The following is a 17,110-nucleotide window of genomic DNA, read 5'->3' on the forward strand; positions in this document are numbered from 1 at the left end:
CAGCTCTGAAGCTGTTACATTCTCAGTGGCCTGCTGTTCATCTGCTCCTTGACCGGCTTCGCTATCAGAAACTGTAGATTCAATTCACTGTCATCTCCTGAGTCCTTCAAAGACTTTTTGATCTGTGTCTTTCTGACCTCTCTTGAGATTTACTGCTTAGGCTTGAACTATATCTTGTAATACCACTGTCCTTCTGACTCCCAGCCCTGTATCATCCAGTTAACCTTCTTGGCCCTCAATCACAAACTTCTCTTAATAAAATGTAATATGAGGCTTCCAATACTGGGCAAGGTTAGCTTGTTTCTGAGCTTAGAAATAGTAGATTTCTGCTAATTAGTCTCTCAGTAGTCTCTTTAAATACAATCCTCTCAAAATACTGAAAACTAAGCTGCTCATTGTCTTGTGCAGTCAGAGTCTCAATCTCTGGCATTAAACTGTTAATGCTACTTACAGACATCAAACCAATAATAAATGGGTCAAAACCAGTTATCACTGAAAGTATAGCAAAATTCAGATTGAATCAGTGGTGAAATCTTCATGTGTTAAAAATGGGAGTAACGTCTTGCTTGATGCTTTAAGATGTGTTTTTTGGGGGGATAGCTGGGGGCTTGTTTTGTCTGTTTTTTTACTATGCATGTGGAGGAAAGCTGAATGGATTTTTATATAGCCTTATTTGCCCCGGATCAAAGTTCAAAACCAAGGTTTTTCTGCTTCAAATAGTGATAATTTTAATCCCTGAAACAGTACCTAAGATACTAAATACTATGATAGCTTACTTTATTCTCAGCTGCAAAGCTCTGGGTGCTTTAGTGGAAGGATTAATCTTAATTTTTGGACTCCGTTGTGTTTACTCCCTAAAATTTCAGAATAAACTTGCAGTAATGGTTAATTCACTTACTCCTGGTCCCTAAAAATATAAATGTTAATCCTCTAGAAGCTTAGAGGGAATCTTAATATTGTATTTTACAGTAATCTCTTTAAAAGACAAAGAATTACAAATGACATTTTAAACTCACTAAGATCTCAGTGATAACTCCCAACAGCAAAGAAGAAGCAAGCTTCCTATTTATTTCTGTAACTGCCATATGTGATATGCTAATTAAACAGAGAGCAGATAAATGATGGTATTTTCATGAGACAAGTACAGCTCACTACAGGTAAGCTGTGACTCATTCATCTAAATATGTTTAAAACCAAATGCTAAGAAAAACTACTTTGCATTCACAGCAGCAGCAGCTTCTTTTCCCCAATGCAGATGGAGTGGATGTTGCCCAGGCGTCACTGGATCAGTGCACAGCAGGGAGAGCAGTGTCTGCATGAGGACTGCTTCAATGGGAAAGAGGGAACCTAAAGAATATTCATAAAGAGCAAATTAAAACATCGTATGAGGCCTTGATTAGGCTCGACAGCGTGCCTAAAGATGTTCTGTTGTTACTAGTGCTTAAGATCAGCTGAGTGTTTGTGAAAGAGCAGCCATCTCCTGCAGCCTTTCAGTGATGGTGGTGGGTGAGACTCTACATTGCTAATCCTTTTCACTGCCAAGTTGCATACCTATGCTACACCAGATTCTGTGAGGTTAATTTTATCCCAAATTTCACATCTACAAATGTTGCGGTAAATGTACTGCCCATGATAACGATAAAATACAAAAAGCATGTTGCAGGTGATCTTTATGTGGTTTTCTCATACTTGAGGATCATTCAAAGCCTCTGCCTTCTCTGTTTTTTCATCATGTATCTTCAGTGATGCCTTGACTGAAATACTGTAAGCATGTGCTGGATGCTTTCTCTTCAGTTTGTGGCTATGAGAAAAAAAAAAAAAAGACAAGACAGTGTATTAGGGGCTAGTTTGGGATGTATTTCTTGTTATTTAGACAAAGTCACAAAGCTCCTTTACTCAGTTCAGAGGAATTTCTCTTCCTGTTTTTCTGTGATTATTTTCAAATGACAGCCATGTCTGGCCTTGGTGCTTGCAATGTGTTTGGGGGACACTTAAGTTAGAAGTGAATTATTCTAGGCTCTTATTGTAAATGGTAGAGAGAGATGGGTACCTGTGAAGGGAATCGCAGGGGAACCTATCTCTCTTTTTGTGAGGTACGTATAAAGAACATATGGCACAACGTTCCTCAGCAAGTGCTTGAGCTTAACAGCTGTGACTTATGATTCTACAAGGAAAAGTGTATAACTTAACTGAAGGTTTCAAAGCAGTGTATATCTGAAAACTGATAGGAATATCAGTTAATGTGGTTACCAGAAATTGTTTGAAAAAATAAAAATAAATTGGTATTTCCTAGAATAATTTTGGTCAAAGCAAGTTTTTGTTAATATTGCTAGAAATGCATATTTTTAAAATTTTATGTTATTTTTTTTAACAACTAAGGTAAGTAACAATGTAAATTCCTCTTCTTCCTTTGAAAAAAGACAGCTGGGTTAAAGTAAGCTGTTGAGATTGCTGAGATATTCACAGGTATTTTGAAATTCATTTGTTGGAAGCTAGCTTTGAACTTTATTCTAAAGGAGCACTGCAAAAAAATCTGCAAAAAATACAGAGGAGTTTCCGTGGTCTGAATTAGTCTCTGCCAGCTGGCATTGCCATGAAGTATTAATGCTTAGGATTTTAGAACTACAAACAAACTGTTCAGCCTCAGTGTCTGCTTAAAAAAGAGGCAATGAGGAGCAGAGGTTAAGCATATAGTGTATTGTCAGCCCATTCTCAAACTGCTACTGAAGGTAATGTTGGATGAACACCTGAAAATTGTGTTGAAGTCAGTGAGGGTTTTGAAGCTTGTGGGAATCAGTAATCAGATGTGGCTTCATATTCAGTCATTATCCAGTCATTCAGTAAGAAAGTGTTGTGAATAATTTGTACCTGCCATAGTTCATTTAACTCTTGTGCAGTAGCAGAAATATTCTGTTAACCTGCTTTAGAAATAACAAAGGCTCAGCCCAGCATCTCCCACAACTACTCACGCAAAAAATGTTGTTACAGGGGTCAGTAAGATAAATGAGGATTTCATGGCCTGGCCCCAGTTTCTTCATGGAACATGAGCACTCCTCAGTCAGCCAAAATGTCTTCTGTGTGACCAGCTGTCTGCAGGCAGACATCTTTTCTTCTGGGAAATGGTTACATGTTTTTTTCTGTATGAATTGTTCTTTTGCTTTTTCATAGTAAGTTAATGTGCATGAGGTGTGTATGAGGGGTGGTCTTAAAAAATGAGAAAACAACCAAGGATTTTGCCCTCTGATCTCTGGATTTTGTGAGTTGAACCAGGTGAACATTATAGTTTTTTAATAATGGAAAAAGTAAACATATCAGATTTTGAGGAAATAGGTTTTTATTGGCTTTGTTGATACTAATTATAACAACGTTGATTTTGTTATAACTAATTATAAATGTTGACTATATATGATAGACCTTAGAGATTTAAAAAAACAATGGGTACAGGTTACTTCTGGGGAGATTCTGACTGGGCACAAGAGGAAAATTTTTCACAATGAGAACAATCAGCCATTGGAATAATCTCCCCATGATGGATTCCCCAGCAATGGACACTTTAAAGTTTCAGCTGGACAGGGTGCTGGAGCATCTTGTGTAGATTGTGCTTTTGCCATGAATGGTTGGACCAGGTGATTCTTGAAGTTCCCTTCCAACCTGGTACTCCATGGTTCAGTAACTTCTGTTCTGTGGAGATTTACCAGCTGGTATTCTCTGTCTTCAAGATCTTATTCTATATAATGATTTCACAGATCATGTAGAGCAAGCAGTCTTTAGAGGGCTTTTAATTTTTATTTTAGTTATAACAAAGGAAAGGATAGCAGTGGCCTACCTGAAATTACCTCTATTCTTCAAAATGTATTATGTTCTTGTTCTCATTATTTAATACAATACAGAAAGAAGAGAATATCATATTAATTAGCATCAGGGTGTACAGAGTAGTGCAGTACAAAATGTGAAGCAAAAGTCAAAACAGTCCAGGAAAGGGTATTTATGCAGATGAGAGAGAAGATTAGATTGATGATTTGAAGGGGAGGACTTTGGCTCCTATCTTGCTAGTCAAAGCTACGTGATGCCTTTGTCATTGCTCAGTTCTCTAATGTGAACAATTCCTGTGTATGTTCTTGAAATTAAATATTCAATTTGTCTAGGACAAAAAATGAAATGTATCTATAATCACAAGAATACAAGACTAAGAGTAATCCCAATTTTGTTTTCCAAGTTTGAGTTTCTCCAAGAATTAAAATCTTAGATGAAGTGCAAAACTAGTTCTATGAGCTTGGTTTTGCAACATGGCAGAAAAACAGTGAAGCGTGCAACAGTAGCATCTTCTCTTGTTTTCCAGGTCCATGGGGGAGATGTATGGGAGATGAATGCGGCCCGGGTGGTATCCAGACACGAGCGGTGTGGTGCGCCCATGTGGAGGGCTGGACCACACTGCCCACAAACTGCAAGCAGCCAGAGCGGCCAGACAACCAGCAGAGCTGTTTTCGGGTTTGCGACTGGCACAAGGAGCTGTACGACTGGCAGATCGGGAGCTGGAACCAGTGCCGGCCTGTTCTTTCCCGCAGCCATGAGAAGCCCCTGGAGTGCATCAGAGGGGAGGAAGGGATCCAGACGAGGGACATCACCTGTATCCAGAAGTCCAATGGGGTGCCAGCTGAGGATGTCATCTGTGAGTACTTTGAGCCGAAGCCCCGCCAGGAGCAGGGATGCCTCATCCCGTGCCGGCAGGACTGCATTGTGGCTGAATTTGCCCCCTGGTCGGAGTGCTCAAAGACCTGTGGAAATGGGCTTCAGCATCGAACTCGGCACGTTGTGGCTCCACCACAGTTTGGTGGGTCTGCCTGTCCTAACCTCACCGAATTTCAGATCTGTCAGTCTAGCCCATGCACTGCTGAAGAAAGCCTGTATAGCCTAAACGTGGGACCTTGGAGCACATGCTCAGTGCCCCATTCAAGACAAATAAGGCAAACGAGGAAAAGAGGGAAGAACAAAGATAAGGAAAAGGACAGAGAAAAGGCAGTTCAGGATCCTGAGGCCCGTGAGTTAATTAAGAAGAAGAGGAATAGAAACAGACAGAATAGACAGGAGAACAAATATTGGGACATACAAATTGGGTACCAAACCAGGCAAGTCACATGTACTCACAGAAATGGGAAAACTGCTGCTCTGAGGTAACCACTACTTATTAATTTGCACCTCTTTATTTTCTCTGTTAAAGTCAAGCAAGCATAAGTGCACACTGGTATTATTGTACAGAATCCTGAATCTTCAAGCAGTAATATCACCTCTTCCAAACATGCTTTTAAGGCTCTGGGCACAAAGACTAACAGGAAACTGGGCTGGGTCAGTCTCACAATAAAACAGAAAACAGAGGAAGATGCTGCATGAGGAGGCAGTATCTATTCTTTTAAAGAGCATGAAATACTGTTTGTCCTTCTTCTTGATTCCTGTAACAAAATTCTTGAAAAGGAGATGTGAAACCTCTTTGTTTCTAACATGTACTTCCTCTTTTTGTTTCTTCTCTGCACCTTTATGCCGTCTGTTTTTTTGTTCATTTTTTTGGTTGTTTTTTTTCTGCCTGATTTCTTATTTACTTATTGTTTTACCTTTCAAGAGGTTTGGCAGTTACAGATCTTTTCATAACTTCTTCCATAGGCTGGGTACATTTCTGCAACCGTGTTATCTTCCACTTCTTTGGTTTACCTGGCGTTATCTTGCTAGCTCATGTTTTTTCCTTCCTATCCATCAGAATGTTTTTGTCCAACTCAAATACCTTCTTTCAGTCTAGTGTACCTTTTCCTGTCTTTGATGTGTTTCTATTTCCTTCTAGTTCAATGCATGATTAATCAATTTTACTTCAACTTTGAAATGATTAAGATATCTTGCTGAATGAGGCTGACACCCATTGCTGCTAGGTTAATGTTTATGAACTGTATTCAGAATATTTGACTTTGGAGTATTTGTTGTGCCAGTTAAATATTCTATCACAGAACTTGTAATTGCTTCAACCTTTCCTATCAGAAACCATATAGTATAGTTTTTCAAGTGTAGTAAACATTTTTGGGGTGTATTTCCTTTCAAGAGAGGACCCATCAGTAAAACAGGAAAGTGATGAGAGGTTCCTGACGTAAGAGAAGAGCTGAAAGATTTGGGTTGTTTAGCTGGAATGAGAGACATAGGAATGAAGAGGCAAAGTGCCTATGAGCATGTAAAAACCTGTCACGAGGGAGAATAGAACAAGCTATTTCTATTTATTATGGACGTATAGGAAAAGGATTAATGGGGTAATCACAGCAGTGCTGAATGCAGTTAGACCTCTTAATGCTAGTGAATAGTGAAAAGCTGGAAAAGATTGCCTGGGGAATGTGTGGCACCTCCATTTTTGAAGCTTTGTAAGAATAGGCTAGAAGTGCATGTGTCACAGTGTAATACCTCAAGTAACTCACGGCTAGTAAATAGGGGGTGACTGTATGTTTCTTTTTGCAGTCTCTCCTACCTCTGGTCTTCTTCAGTGTTTTCCAATTTCAACCATTATTTGAATGAATGTCTGTGTGTTGTGGTTTAAGCTGGTAACTCAGAACCATGCAGCCACTCGCTCTCCGCTTTTTTCCTCCAAGGCTCCTGTCAGGATGGGGAGGAGATTTGAAAGAATGTAAATCCCACAGGTTGAGATAAGAACAGTCCAGTAACAACAGTATAATACAAAACTATTACTACTACCACTAATAATAATGATGATAAGGGAGAGAATATAAAACTAAAAAAGGAAAAGAAAAACCCAAACAAAACCGACCCACAAACAAAAAAACCCAACAATAAACACAAGTGATGCACAATACAATTGCTCACAACCCGCCGATCGACACCCAGCCGTACCCAAGCAGTGATCTGCCCTTCTGGATAACTCCCCCCAGTTTGTACACTGGGCATGATGTGCTATAGTATGGAATACCCCTTTGGTTAGTTTGGGTCAGGTGTCCTGTCTCTGCTTCCTCCCAGCTTTCTGTGCCCCTCCCCACTGTCAGAGCCTGAGAGGCTGAGAAGGTCCTTGACTTAGAGTAATCTTTATTTAGCAACAACTAAACACATCAGTGTGCTATCAGCCTTGTTCTCAGGCTAAAGTCAAAAACCCAGCACTGCAGCAGCTACCGAGAAGGAGAAAAATGACTGCTACTGCTGAACCCAGGACACTGTACAACCCGTCTCAAAATCAGCTTGCACACTCAGTTCCAGGTGTTGGCTGCAGCACTGTCTCAGTGCTGGTTCAGGAAGAGGTTGCCTTGAGCCCTTCCTTTTCCAGCCTCATGAAGCACACTGTGCCTTGTCTGGAACATCATTATCCTTTAAATACAGGGAATAATTTACTAAATGTATCAGTTGCTAGCAGATACCAGTCAGCCACTATATTTGAAAGTCCTCAAGTTTTTGTAAGATTAAAGAAATAATTCAGAACTACCATATTTAAAAAAACATTTAAAAAAAAAATAAAGGTGTGGGGGAAGGGAAACATTCATGTGCTGAGGCTGTGATGGATGATAAAAGAAAGTAAAAGTATAATTGGAAGTTAATGGCATACTTTAGCCATCATTTTTACACTCACTCTTGAATTTGCTCAGATCAGTAATGCTGTCTTAATTTCAGATACCTCTATGTTATACCATATATTCACGTTTCAGGTTGTAGCAGGGGAATGGATGAAACCCTGTTGCCTGAGGCAGTGAAACTGTAGATAATGCAATGTAGGAGTGATTCTTCACAGGGGAGAAAATGATACAAATGGTGCAGTGGACGTTTTGATGTCTAAAGGATATAATTTCATGTTGTAAATGCACAAAGGATTTCTAATAGTCTTCCCATCAAGTTTAATGTTGAATCTTTTTCTCCAGTTGTATAGTGAAACCAAGAAAGTTTGACTAAATGACTCGTGTGAAATTCTGTCATTGAAGCCTTAGCTTTTAGAGACCTATCTATGTATGATACTTATGTATCGATTTGTTTCATTTATACTGCACTAAGTGGTCAGATGCTTTATTCTATGATTTGCATTCCAGAATCTCAGCAACAGAATTATTTTTCTGCCCAGGTTGTCAGTGCAGCCAGCTCAAATGATTTTGTAATCTCCATCATACGGTAACTGTGTTACTAGATAGTACAGACGAGTAAGGTGACTAGAAAACCTGCTGTGCTCATATGAAATGCTCTTCAGGTTGAATAATCCATTTTAAGGGAGTTTTGACTTTAGCAATCAGAAACAATCAGCCCCCTGGCAGCATGACTGAAAGAAGAAGAAAACCCCTCAGGCTAGTCACGTTTTTTTGCAGAGGTAGCAAAATTGATATAGTATAAAAAGTGTTTCAGAAAGTTTCAGAAGGGTGCTCCAGAGGAAATGGTTCTGTAACGCTGTCAGCAAAACTTCAAAGAGGCGAATTCTCTCGACACTCAGCACACCAGGCATGGTAAAGACAAGTGAAACAAGAAAATCAAAGTGTAATTTATACACTTCATTGCTGAGTGAACAATACAGTCTCCCGTGAAGGATGAATTATTGGATTTTGTAGTGCTCATTCTGCAATAATATGTGTTACATGGCCTGGTGTTTTGTTTTTTTTTTTTTGTTTTGTTTTTTGTTTTGTTTTTTGTTTTGTTTTTTGTTTTTTTTTTAAAGTTTCCCCTAGTTTGAAATTCTAGTGCACTGATAATATTTTAAAAACAGAAATGTTGGAGAAGACTATTAATGTTGGACAATTCGATTATTAAAAAATGACTGCTCTGGATAGCTAACAAAACCTGGACAGCGTTGCTGCTAGTGTAAAGGACAATACTGATTCTCTGAAATGTTTCCTCTTTTTTGGTGAAAGTGGAGTTTGCCCAGGGTCTCACAGAGAGGTGTTAGACAGCAAACTGTCAATGTAGAGAAACAAAGTGTACGTAAAAATTCGTTTTGAGTTGCAAGTCTGCACTATTACAAGTTGTGATGATAGTGCCTCATGTTAAGCTCGTAATTTTCTATTGTATATTCTCTGGTTTTGCTTTCTTCTACTCTGCCAAATTGTTACTATTGGGTCTCAGATGTTTCCTCACAATGTCTTTCTGAATGGAATTTGGGGTAAAGTTTAGCAAAAATGTTTTGGCTGGTTTTGTACAAGTCTAAGAAAAAAAAATTTTGTTTTTGCAGTGTTTAATTCATGCAACCATTCTATTGAGATGCTTTGATAAAACCCTATTGAAACGGGTAAAGATTTTGATATTTGGAAGGACTGGAGCAGGTTATGAGCACAGACATTTATTAACTGTAAGAACGTGGAATAGAACTAGTGTCTTCTTGGCCCAGATGTTTCTGCACATCAGCAAAGATTTTGAAATTCACTGACAAAGTGCATCAAGTTCCCCTGCAGCGGTTGGTCCACAGGTGTGGAGATAGTCTGCAACTGCTAAAAATCACTTCGGCTGCAGTCCACAGAACTGGTTCATACTCCCTTGGCAGCACCTCTGTGGCAGAGACATGTTTGTGAAGTTGACCATTATTGATGACTTGAAGTAAGAATTTAAGTAAAAAAAAATACAGTTTTAGATATATTTCTTTGCTGGGAAATTCCAGCTAACGTCACATAGGCCTGTATCTGCTTAAAGCACAGCCACTGTATACACCACTGGCCACAAGTCTTAAGCTGAATACCCAGAGACTGAGGAATTGGAGAATGGCCAACACAGTATTTAGGCTAACGGGCAAGTGATATCCAGGATGCATGTGCAGAAAAAGAGAATCTGTTCCTCTAGGATGGCATTTTGACTTTGTCTTTCCAGGTCCTGAAACTTCCTAATCCAAGTGCTTACCTTCCAAATCGCACAAAAAATGCCTTCATCCTCTTTATGGACTCTCATTCTTTTAATTTATAGACTGTGTGAAGGAGAAAGATTAAAAAACATACAGCATAAATCTGCTTCTTTCTTTCTGCCATTGATTTGGAGAAGCAGACAAGTCTTCCTGAGGTATATGCTGTCAGACAGCAAACAGAAGAAAGATTCAGACAAAATACAGCAGCTTAGTTTGTTGCACCCTGTAATACATCCCTTACTTAGAAAAAGCCTCTCTGTACTTCTCTGAGCAGCTCCATGAGGCAACAGGCAGAAAGGGTGATGTGTATAAAGGTGGCAGTGGAGTAGCTTTAAGACGGCAGACTGCAAGAAGGTGAAGGAATAGCAATGTAGAGAGGACAGGTTGTAGAGATGAAAGAGCATAAGCAACCTTTAGCTTGTTCATTGAGGATCAGATGGAAGCATGCTTGTTTACAGGTGTTTTATGTTACTGGAAAGGCAGCTCTGAAGTTTTTGAAGAGAAAGCCTCTAAGCTCACCACACTGTAATGTTTTAGAAGCCATAAGTGGTTAGTTAACAGAACTTCTATAAATGTAACATATTTGGATAATGAGATACGTACAGTGATCTTGATAAATTAATTTGAAATCACTTAATGCACAAGCTTTTAACAAATGGAGAACAGGGAATAAGAAAGTAATCTCAGCAGAAAAACTTCCTGATAACTAAACAGCAGCAGGGTAATTGTCAGATGCATTGGGATAATAAAAATGTAAAATATTATTAGACAAGCAGAATGCAAACATACTGCTTTCCTACCATTTTCCACTGTGCTTTTAGAATTTCCATGAATTTGAAAGTCAAAAGCATCCCGTAGATTTTTAATGTGATTTTGGTGGAGACAGTGGTTTCTGTGGTTATGCATATCATTCACTGGGTGTTCCTTTCTATTCTAAGCACCTGCTCCATCATCCTACTGAGGCTGCTGTTTTGACAGTGGCTTGTCAGTATTGCTGTATATTTGACATACAATGCCAAAATCTAGATTTAAGGTGGAAGCATACACATTGTGCTGAATAATTGAAACAGCAGCAATGAACCATTTTTCTTCATACCGTATTTTAAGTCTTTTCATATAGTGAACAGTTGTTCTGTCATTTAGATGTATGACATTCATATATTTCTGTGGAATGCATCAAGATTAGATGCCTTTCTAGAATATATTTTTTATTCAAATACATGTTACTGGTCTTCCTTAGCAAAATATAATAGCTTGTAATGTAATGAGGGTTGAACTGCATGTTCTGATAACCTCTTGTGGCCATAAATCCTATGAATGAAAAAATGAATTCTGTGAATGAATGCTATCTTGAATTTCTAGCCTTAATTTAGTAAGATGTAAGAGGCACAGTGGTAAATGGAATTAGGCATTGAGATCTTTAACGAAAATTCTCCTGCACTGTAAATTTATACGTCTTTTCTGCCTTGTTGTTAGAGAATTTTTATTTTAATTGATTTCAATATGCCTAAATAAATACAAATCAAACAATTTTTTCTAAATTATTGATATCTTATTATCATATAGTCTGTCAATAGTCCTATAACGAAAAACTAGAATGTATTACATGTTTAGAATTTTGTTTTTTTCTATTATGTGACTGCTAAAAGTAGAATATGGAATATGCCCCTGTTTTCTTGATGAGCTTTTTAAAGTTATGGTACAGCATGTCAGCTGAGTATCCTCCTGGGAGATAGTTACCCAGGGAGTGGAGGACTGCACAGCATGGGAAATCACAGAGTTCAGCTCCACTTGCAGATCCCCAAAATGAAATAGTTGGGCACTTCAGTGCCTAACTTTCACTGCTCCCACTGACAATCAGATGTCCAGCCTACCATCTAATGACCACTTTTTTCCAAATCTAGGAGATTGATGGGAAACTAGTGATACTGTCAAAGCTAAGCATCAATACTGGAAACAAATCTAAAATAATATCTGAAACACAACTAGTAATAGTAGTATAATTTTCAGTAATATTTTTTATTATTATTTTAACTTCAGTATTGTATATTTTTATTCAAGAAGTTCAGCATTGTGTTTATTTTTCCTTGCTGGTAACTCCATGCATCTAACTGTTAGGGTCAAAGTAAATGCCGATTAATGCTATGTAACTAAAATTCCTACTGACAAAGGGAGATTCCCCTCCACCCCTCTCCCCCTCTCAAAGCTTTAAAAAGTCATCTGTGTAGGCTATTGCTGAATAACGTGCTCTGCCAGTTTTAAAATTGTCTATAGCATGGGATGTGCATACATGTCACTATCATTGAACTGTGAAAGACAGTACCTCTCCCTGAACACTTCTGCTTTCTTGTCTTAGACACTCATGGTATCTGCAACAGCCATTGTTACCCCTTGTTTGGGTGTAGTAGAACTTTTTGCTGCTTTGCCTGTATTAGCCAATATATTTTTTCTTGATACAGTAGTTGTTATCTCTGTTTTCTCTTTTCCCATAATGTAGATAGCCTGAGTGGTTTTGTGGTTTTTTCCAGAGTTGTTTTGGCTGTGACTCTTTGTTGGCAGAATTAAAGTTGTGAAAGGATCATGGGAAAGGAGTCTTGTGAAAAGCACGTAGGTGGACAGTACTTGAATTGTAAATGAATAAAAGTGACCTCATTGTTTTTGTGATTATAACAGCCCATTATACCGTGAGGTACTAACAGTTTCTCAGAACAATGTACAATATGACCAATACTAAACAGTGCAGCTGCAGGGAAAATGAATCAGCACTATGTCATGAGGGATGATAGATACTCGTTACATTTGCCATTAGGAAAAAATACAGACAGTGTATTTTCACTAACTTCTTTAAAGAAATAATCATCTACTAACCATAAACTGAAACTCTCAAAGATGACTAGACCTTACAAATTACATTTTATGTCTTCAGAGTAACTCATGGGAATTATCTAAACTCTGGATTTAAAACACCTTTCTACTATTTCTGCTGTATAGTACTTGTTCCTTAAACAGAATTATTTTTTAAATTTAATTTTATTTGTAATAAGCTATTTTTTCTCTTTTTTTGTTTTTGTTTTTTCTGAAAATGGAGTAGTCTTCTTCAAAATCCAGCTGTACCTTTAAACTAGGAATGACATAAAGTTAATTTGACTGTTTTGCTGTAGAGGTTAATGCATCCAGAAGGCTGTATGAAGTCTGAGAACACTGTATACAAGATAAATACCATATTGCAGTACACATTGCAGAGACATTGTACTTAATTCTTGCCTCCATATGTTAACTCCAAAATGACCTTTACTCATACTCGTATCTTTTAACGTTCCATGGTAGTCAGATACAGAGCAAGGAGACCCTACACATGCAATCTTAATGTCTGGATTTAGTCCCAAAGACCTTGAAGGATTTATATTCAGCATGAGTATTACCAGGTTTACTCAGGCCTCCTTTCCAGTAGAGTGATCATTCGAGGTTGCCATAGAAAATGGCATGCATGATTTTACCTTTTGACCTGACCAGGTTACTTCTGCGAGGTAGCTCTTTTAGAGGGTATGAGGATCTAGGCTGTGGGACTGTCCACAAGCAGTCTGATTTCTCAGCAGTGTAAGCCTGAGCTTTTCTAGGATGTGATGCTAATGAGCAGTGTGGTACATGTCTTACCCCTTCACTGTGAGGTTACAGTTGCAAGAAGCAGGTGCAGTGTTTGGAAAGCGTTCCTTAGAGTCTCTCATTTCTTTTAGCAATCTACTGAGATTCAAGCAAACTTTAAGCAATCTACTGAATTTCTCTCTACTGAGAAAAGTAAAATGCACCTGTATTCAAATCCTGCCTTAATTTCTTTATTGTTCTAAGGATTCTCTGGGAGCTGGATCAGTGTGCATTCATGGCCGTAGGATGTCTTGCAATGACATCCTGTTTGTCCAGCTTAGTGGTTTGTTTTTGTGGGGTTTTTAATTGTTACTTATTTGAGTCACAAATTTACTTTCTGATTCCTTTCCAAAAGCATCCTCTAGTTTTAGTTTGCCCTTCAGTCAAAAATGTAGTCTCTATAAGCTTGCTTCTATGTATTGGTGTTTGTGCATGTAATTTTGGTTTTCAAGTGCTAAACTAACATCTAGTTTTGTGTTCTCTAAGCAATTTGTCTCTGTTCCAAATCTTCCATCAGACAAGTTTGTTTGGTCAAATGGACTTGCATGTCAATAGTTTTCGTTTTGTGGCTGGTGAGAAAGATTGAAAATCATTTTGCTAATGGTGTTCAATGATGTAATGTCTCATGAGATCAGCAAGAATTCCGAGAGACTCTCATGTTCCTGATGATACAGCTGGTTGTGGGAGATGCCTGATGGTGTGCAGGACATTCAAGGCCAGGAAATGGTTAAATTATTCTGTTCTGAGGAAGCCCACTGTGATTTCTTTTATCTGCCAGATAGTCTGCTTTTCTTATTTGGGTAGAGCTACTTTAAAACCCATTGGAGGATTCTGGATTTCTTTAGCATGTTGATTGTGCTTTGATCTGAAACCTTCAGAAGCAACTCCCTCTCCCTGCTGAACTGCTGAGCCTCCTCATATCACACTCACTATGGATTTCTTTCCAGGCAATTACTTTAGGTTTTGGTTATATCTTCTTCACTCCTCTCAAGGTTTTAATTCATTCATTCAATCTTCATTGTTCAAAACATATTATGTTGTTGGAGTTTGCTTTGGAATACAAGCAGACCTTGTATTTTCCTCTGAAAACGGGGTAGTCTTCTTCAAAAAGAATGATAAATTTTCTTCCCAAAGGGTACTGGGATTGAACTCCTCAGCAGAGAGTGGGTTCTGATCCCACAGCCCTTCTTGATCATGAAGAGCATGTGGTATCTAATCCTTCTGTATAGTATGAGAGAGGCAAGGGCAGAAAGAATGCCATTTCCTGGTTTTTTTTTGTGTGGTGTCTGACAATGTAGATGTCTATTGAGTGTGTCTTGTTAATGCCTGCTCTCACACTGAGCTCTCATGAGAATGGTGAGATACGGGGGTGTCTGCTTTTCACACCAGGTTGGCCGTGACAGGACTGGAGCAGCCTGGGCAGACCTGTAGGTGCAGCTACAAGGAACTTTAGAGTCACAGGAATGAAAAGCCTGTGGACATAATGCACTGCTACATCAAATACTGATACAGGCTTAAAAGATCACAGTTTTCGTTTTGCAGGTGAATTCCACTTAAGTCCTTTTCAGTCCAGGTCTGACGCATAGCTTTTGTTTCCCAAACAAAAGTGCCAGAAGTTTATGTTGGCATCAGTCTCCCACCTGAACCATAGCCATGTTATTAGTTGCAGAACAATGAAAATCTCTGTATATAATCAAATGGGAAATCAGCTAGAGAAAAAGGTAAATATATCAGAATTCCTGGAGAATGAATGTGAATTAAAATAAGGAACAATAGCTGTGAAAATGTTGTTAAAAAAACCTAGCAAAGCTGAATGTTCATAATGGTGAAGAAATGGAGAAAATATAGCAAAACAGTGCAGGCAAAAATTATTAAGGAGACTGTTTGTCTTGCATTAACCTTGTCAGTTGGGCTTTATTACTTACATTATAGGTAAAGCCAGTAAATAGTAGTTCTTGTTAAACATTAGAACTGGGTGAATTGATTGAATTATTTGGAAAAGACGTTCTTCACTGTACAAATCTAGATTTAAATTGCAAACCTCACATTGGAGCTGTGTTACATTTGACCATGGAGAGCAGCTGTATCAGGAAAAGCACCAAATTCATTTTTAGAATTGTGTCTCCTTAATGCATTGGATACATGGACTCTTATTTCCATTAACTTCTAAATCGTACAGATGGCAATGAGCAGATACTTTGGAAGTGTTCTCAGAACATTGAACAGCCCTCAAATCCAGGCCAGTTTTACATCTCAAAGTTGTACATGCGATAGAAAGGATCTGTAATTGCAGGGTAAAACTGTGATCAAATATAATGAGACTAAGTGAAAGTAAACTCTTGAACCTAGCAAAGAAACAGTTGAGGAGAGAGCTCTTATAAGTCTCTGAGGTCAGAAATGCTACAGAGAAAGTGATCAAGAGCATGGTTATTCGAGGCCTGAAGCCAGAAAATGAAATTAACAGAACAATGTAAAAGCAAAACCAGCTATGTACAATTAGTGGTGAGCAAAAATGGTGTGTTACTCATTGTTTCCAAGATGATGTAAATGCAGAAATCTTATCTGTGTTCAGAAAGCATTTCTACTAATTCATGGAGGAAAACTCTATAAAGGGCTCTTCACTGCAAATACACAACTTATTTTCAGGAAATCTTTAAGCCACAGTTTGCTGGAAAAACTGAAGGGTATGTTGGGAAAGTGTGACTAGATACATGTCGTCTTTCCACTTTTGTCTGTCATTTGCTACTGCCAAGGCAGGTATGAGAACGAATGGATTATTAGTTAGAACTATTCACCCATTCTTATGTTGCTGTTCATGTTTTCTCATTAACTCTTCTTTCTGGTCATCAGTCCAATATGGTGTGGGAGAAACACCAGCAAAAGTACAAAATCTTAGTTGTACGAGTAAGTTATGTATAGCACATAGAGTGAAATGGGTCCTGTTCCCTTTCTTAAAACCTGTATATTTTTCCTATTCTTTCATCATAAATTCAAAGATAAGTCTTATGATCAGTCGTTACCATACATTTGGTTTATGCATGCAGTATGAATGGCTTTATCTACTGGAAAAATAATAATTAAAAAAAAACCCAGAACTTTTTTCCTGGTTTTGCTTATTGAGGAAGAAATTTCAATGGTCTTTTCCATGACTTTTCTATGCAATTTAAAAGATCAATTTGAAACAGAGATTGGCATATAATCTGGTTATCCAGTTTTGTTTTTGTTTTTTTTTTATTTAATTAAAATCAGGATTCACTCTCAAATAGAAATGCAGGATACTTCAGAAAAATTTGTTTTACCTCTTGACTGGTCTAATTCTATCACACATTAAAAAGCTCATCTTCCAAAGAAGAGACTGCTTTCAGCTGCACAGCTTGCTCATTTGTACAAAGGTACTATGCTGCTATCTGCTCCAGGCATCTACCTCGAGCTTCACTCTGTATGTGACTATAGCTTTAATTATCCCATAAATTACTTTGAGATCCTCAGGGGAAACTTTGCTCTCCAAAGTAATACTTATTTTTTATTTATTGCTGTAAGAGCAAACATGAGGCTATGGAACGTGTGTAGACACAAATTCCTACCCACACATGTCCACAAGAGACTGAGGAGCAATTATGCTCTGTATTTTGC

General features: G+C 38.2%; 1 protein-coding gene across 1 annotated transcript in view; it reads left to right on the plus strand.

Moving 5' to 3' along the window:
* THSD7A (thrombospondin type 1 domain containing 7A) overlaps positions 1-17,110 on the plus strand; it is a 199,460-nt gene that overhangs the window by 72,457 nt on the left and 109,893 nt on the right. Inside the window, exon 2 of the mRNA XM_057401831.1 lies at positions 4,340-5,171. Coding sequence (XP_057257814.1) covers positions 4,340-5,171 — 832 coding nt within the window. The remainder of the gene's footprint in view (positions 1-4,339; positions 5,172-17,110) is intronic.

Source organism: Pezoporus wallicus, unplaced genomic scaffold, assembly GCF_028554395.1.
Source record: "Pezoporus wallicus isolate ANWC-B61680 ecotype Strahan unplaced genomic scaffold, APGP_CSIRO_Pwel_v1 contig_7099, whole genome shotgun sequence".
Lineage (NCBI taxonomy): Eukaryota > Metazoa > Chordata > Aves > Psittaciformes > Psittacidae > Pezoporus > Pezoporus wallicus.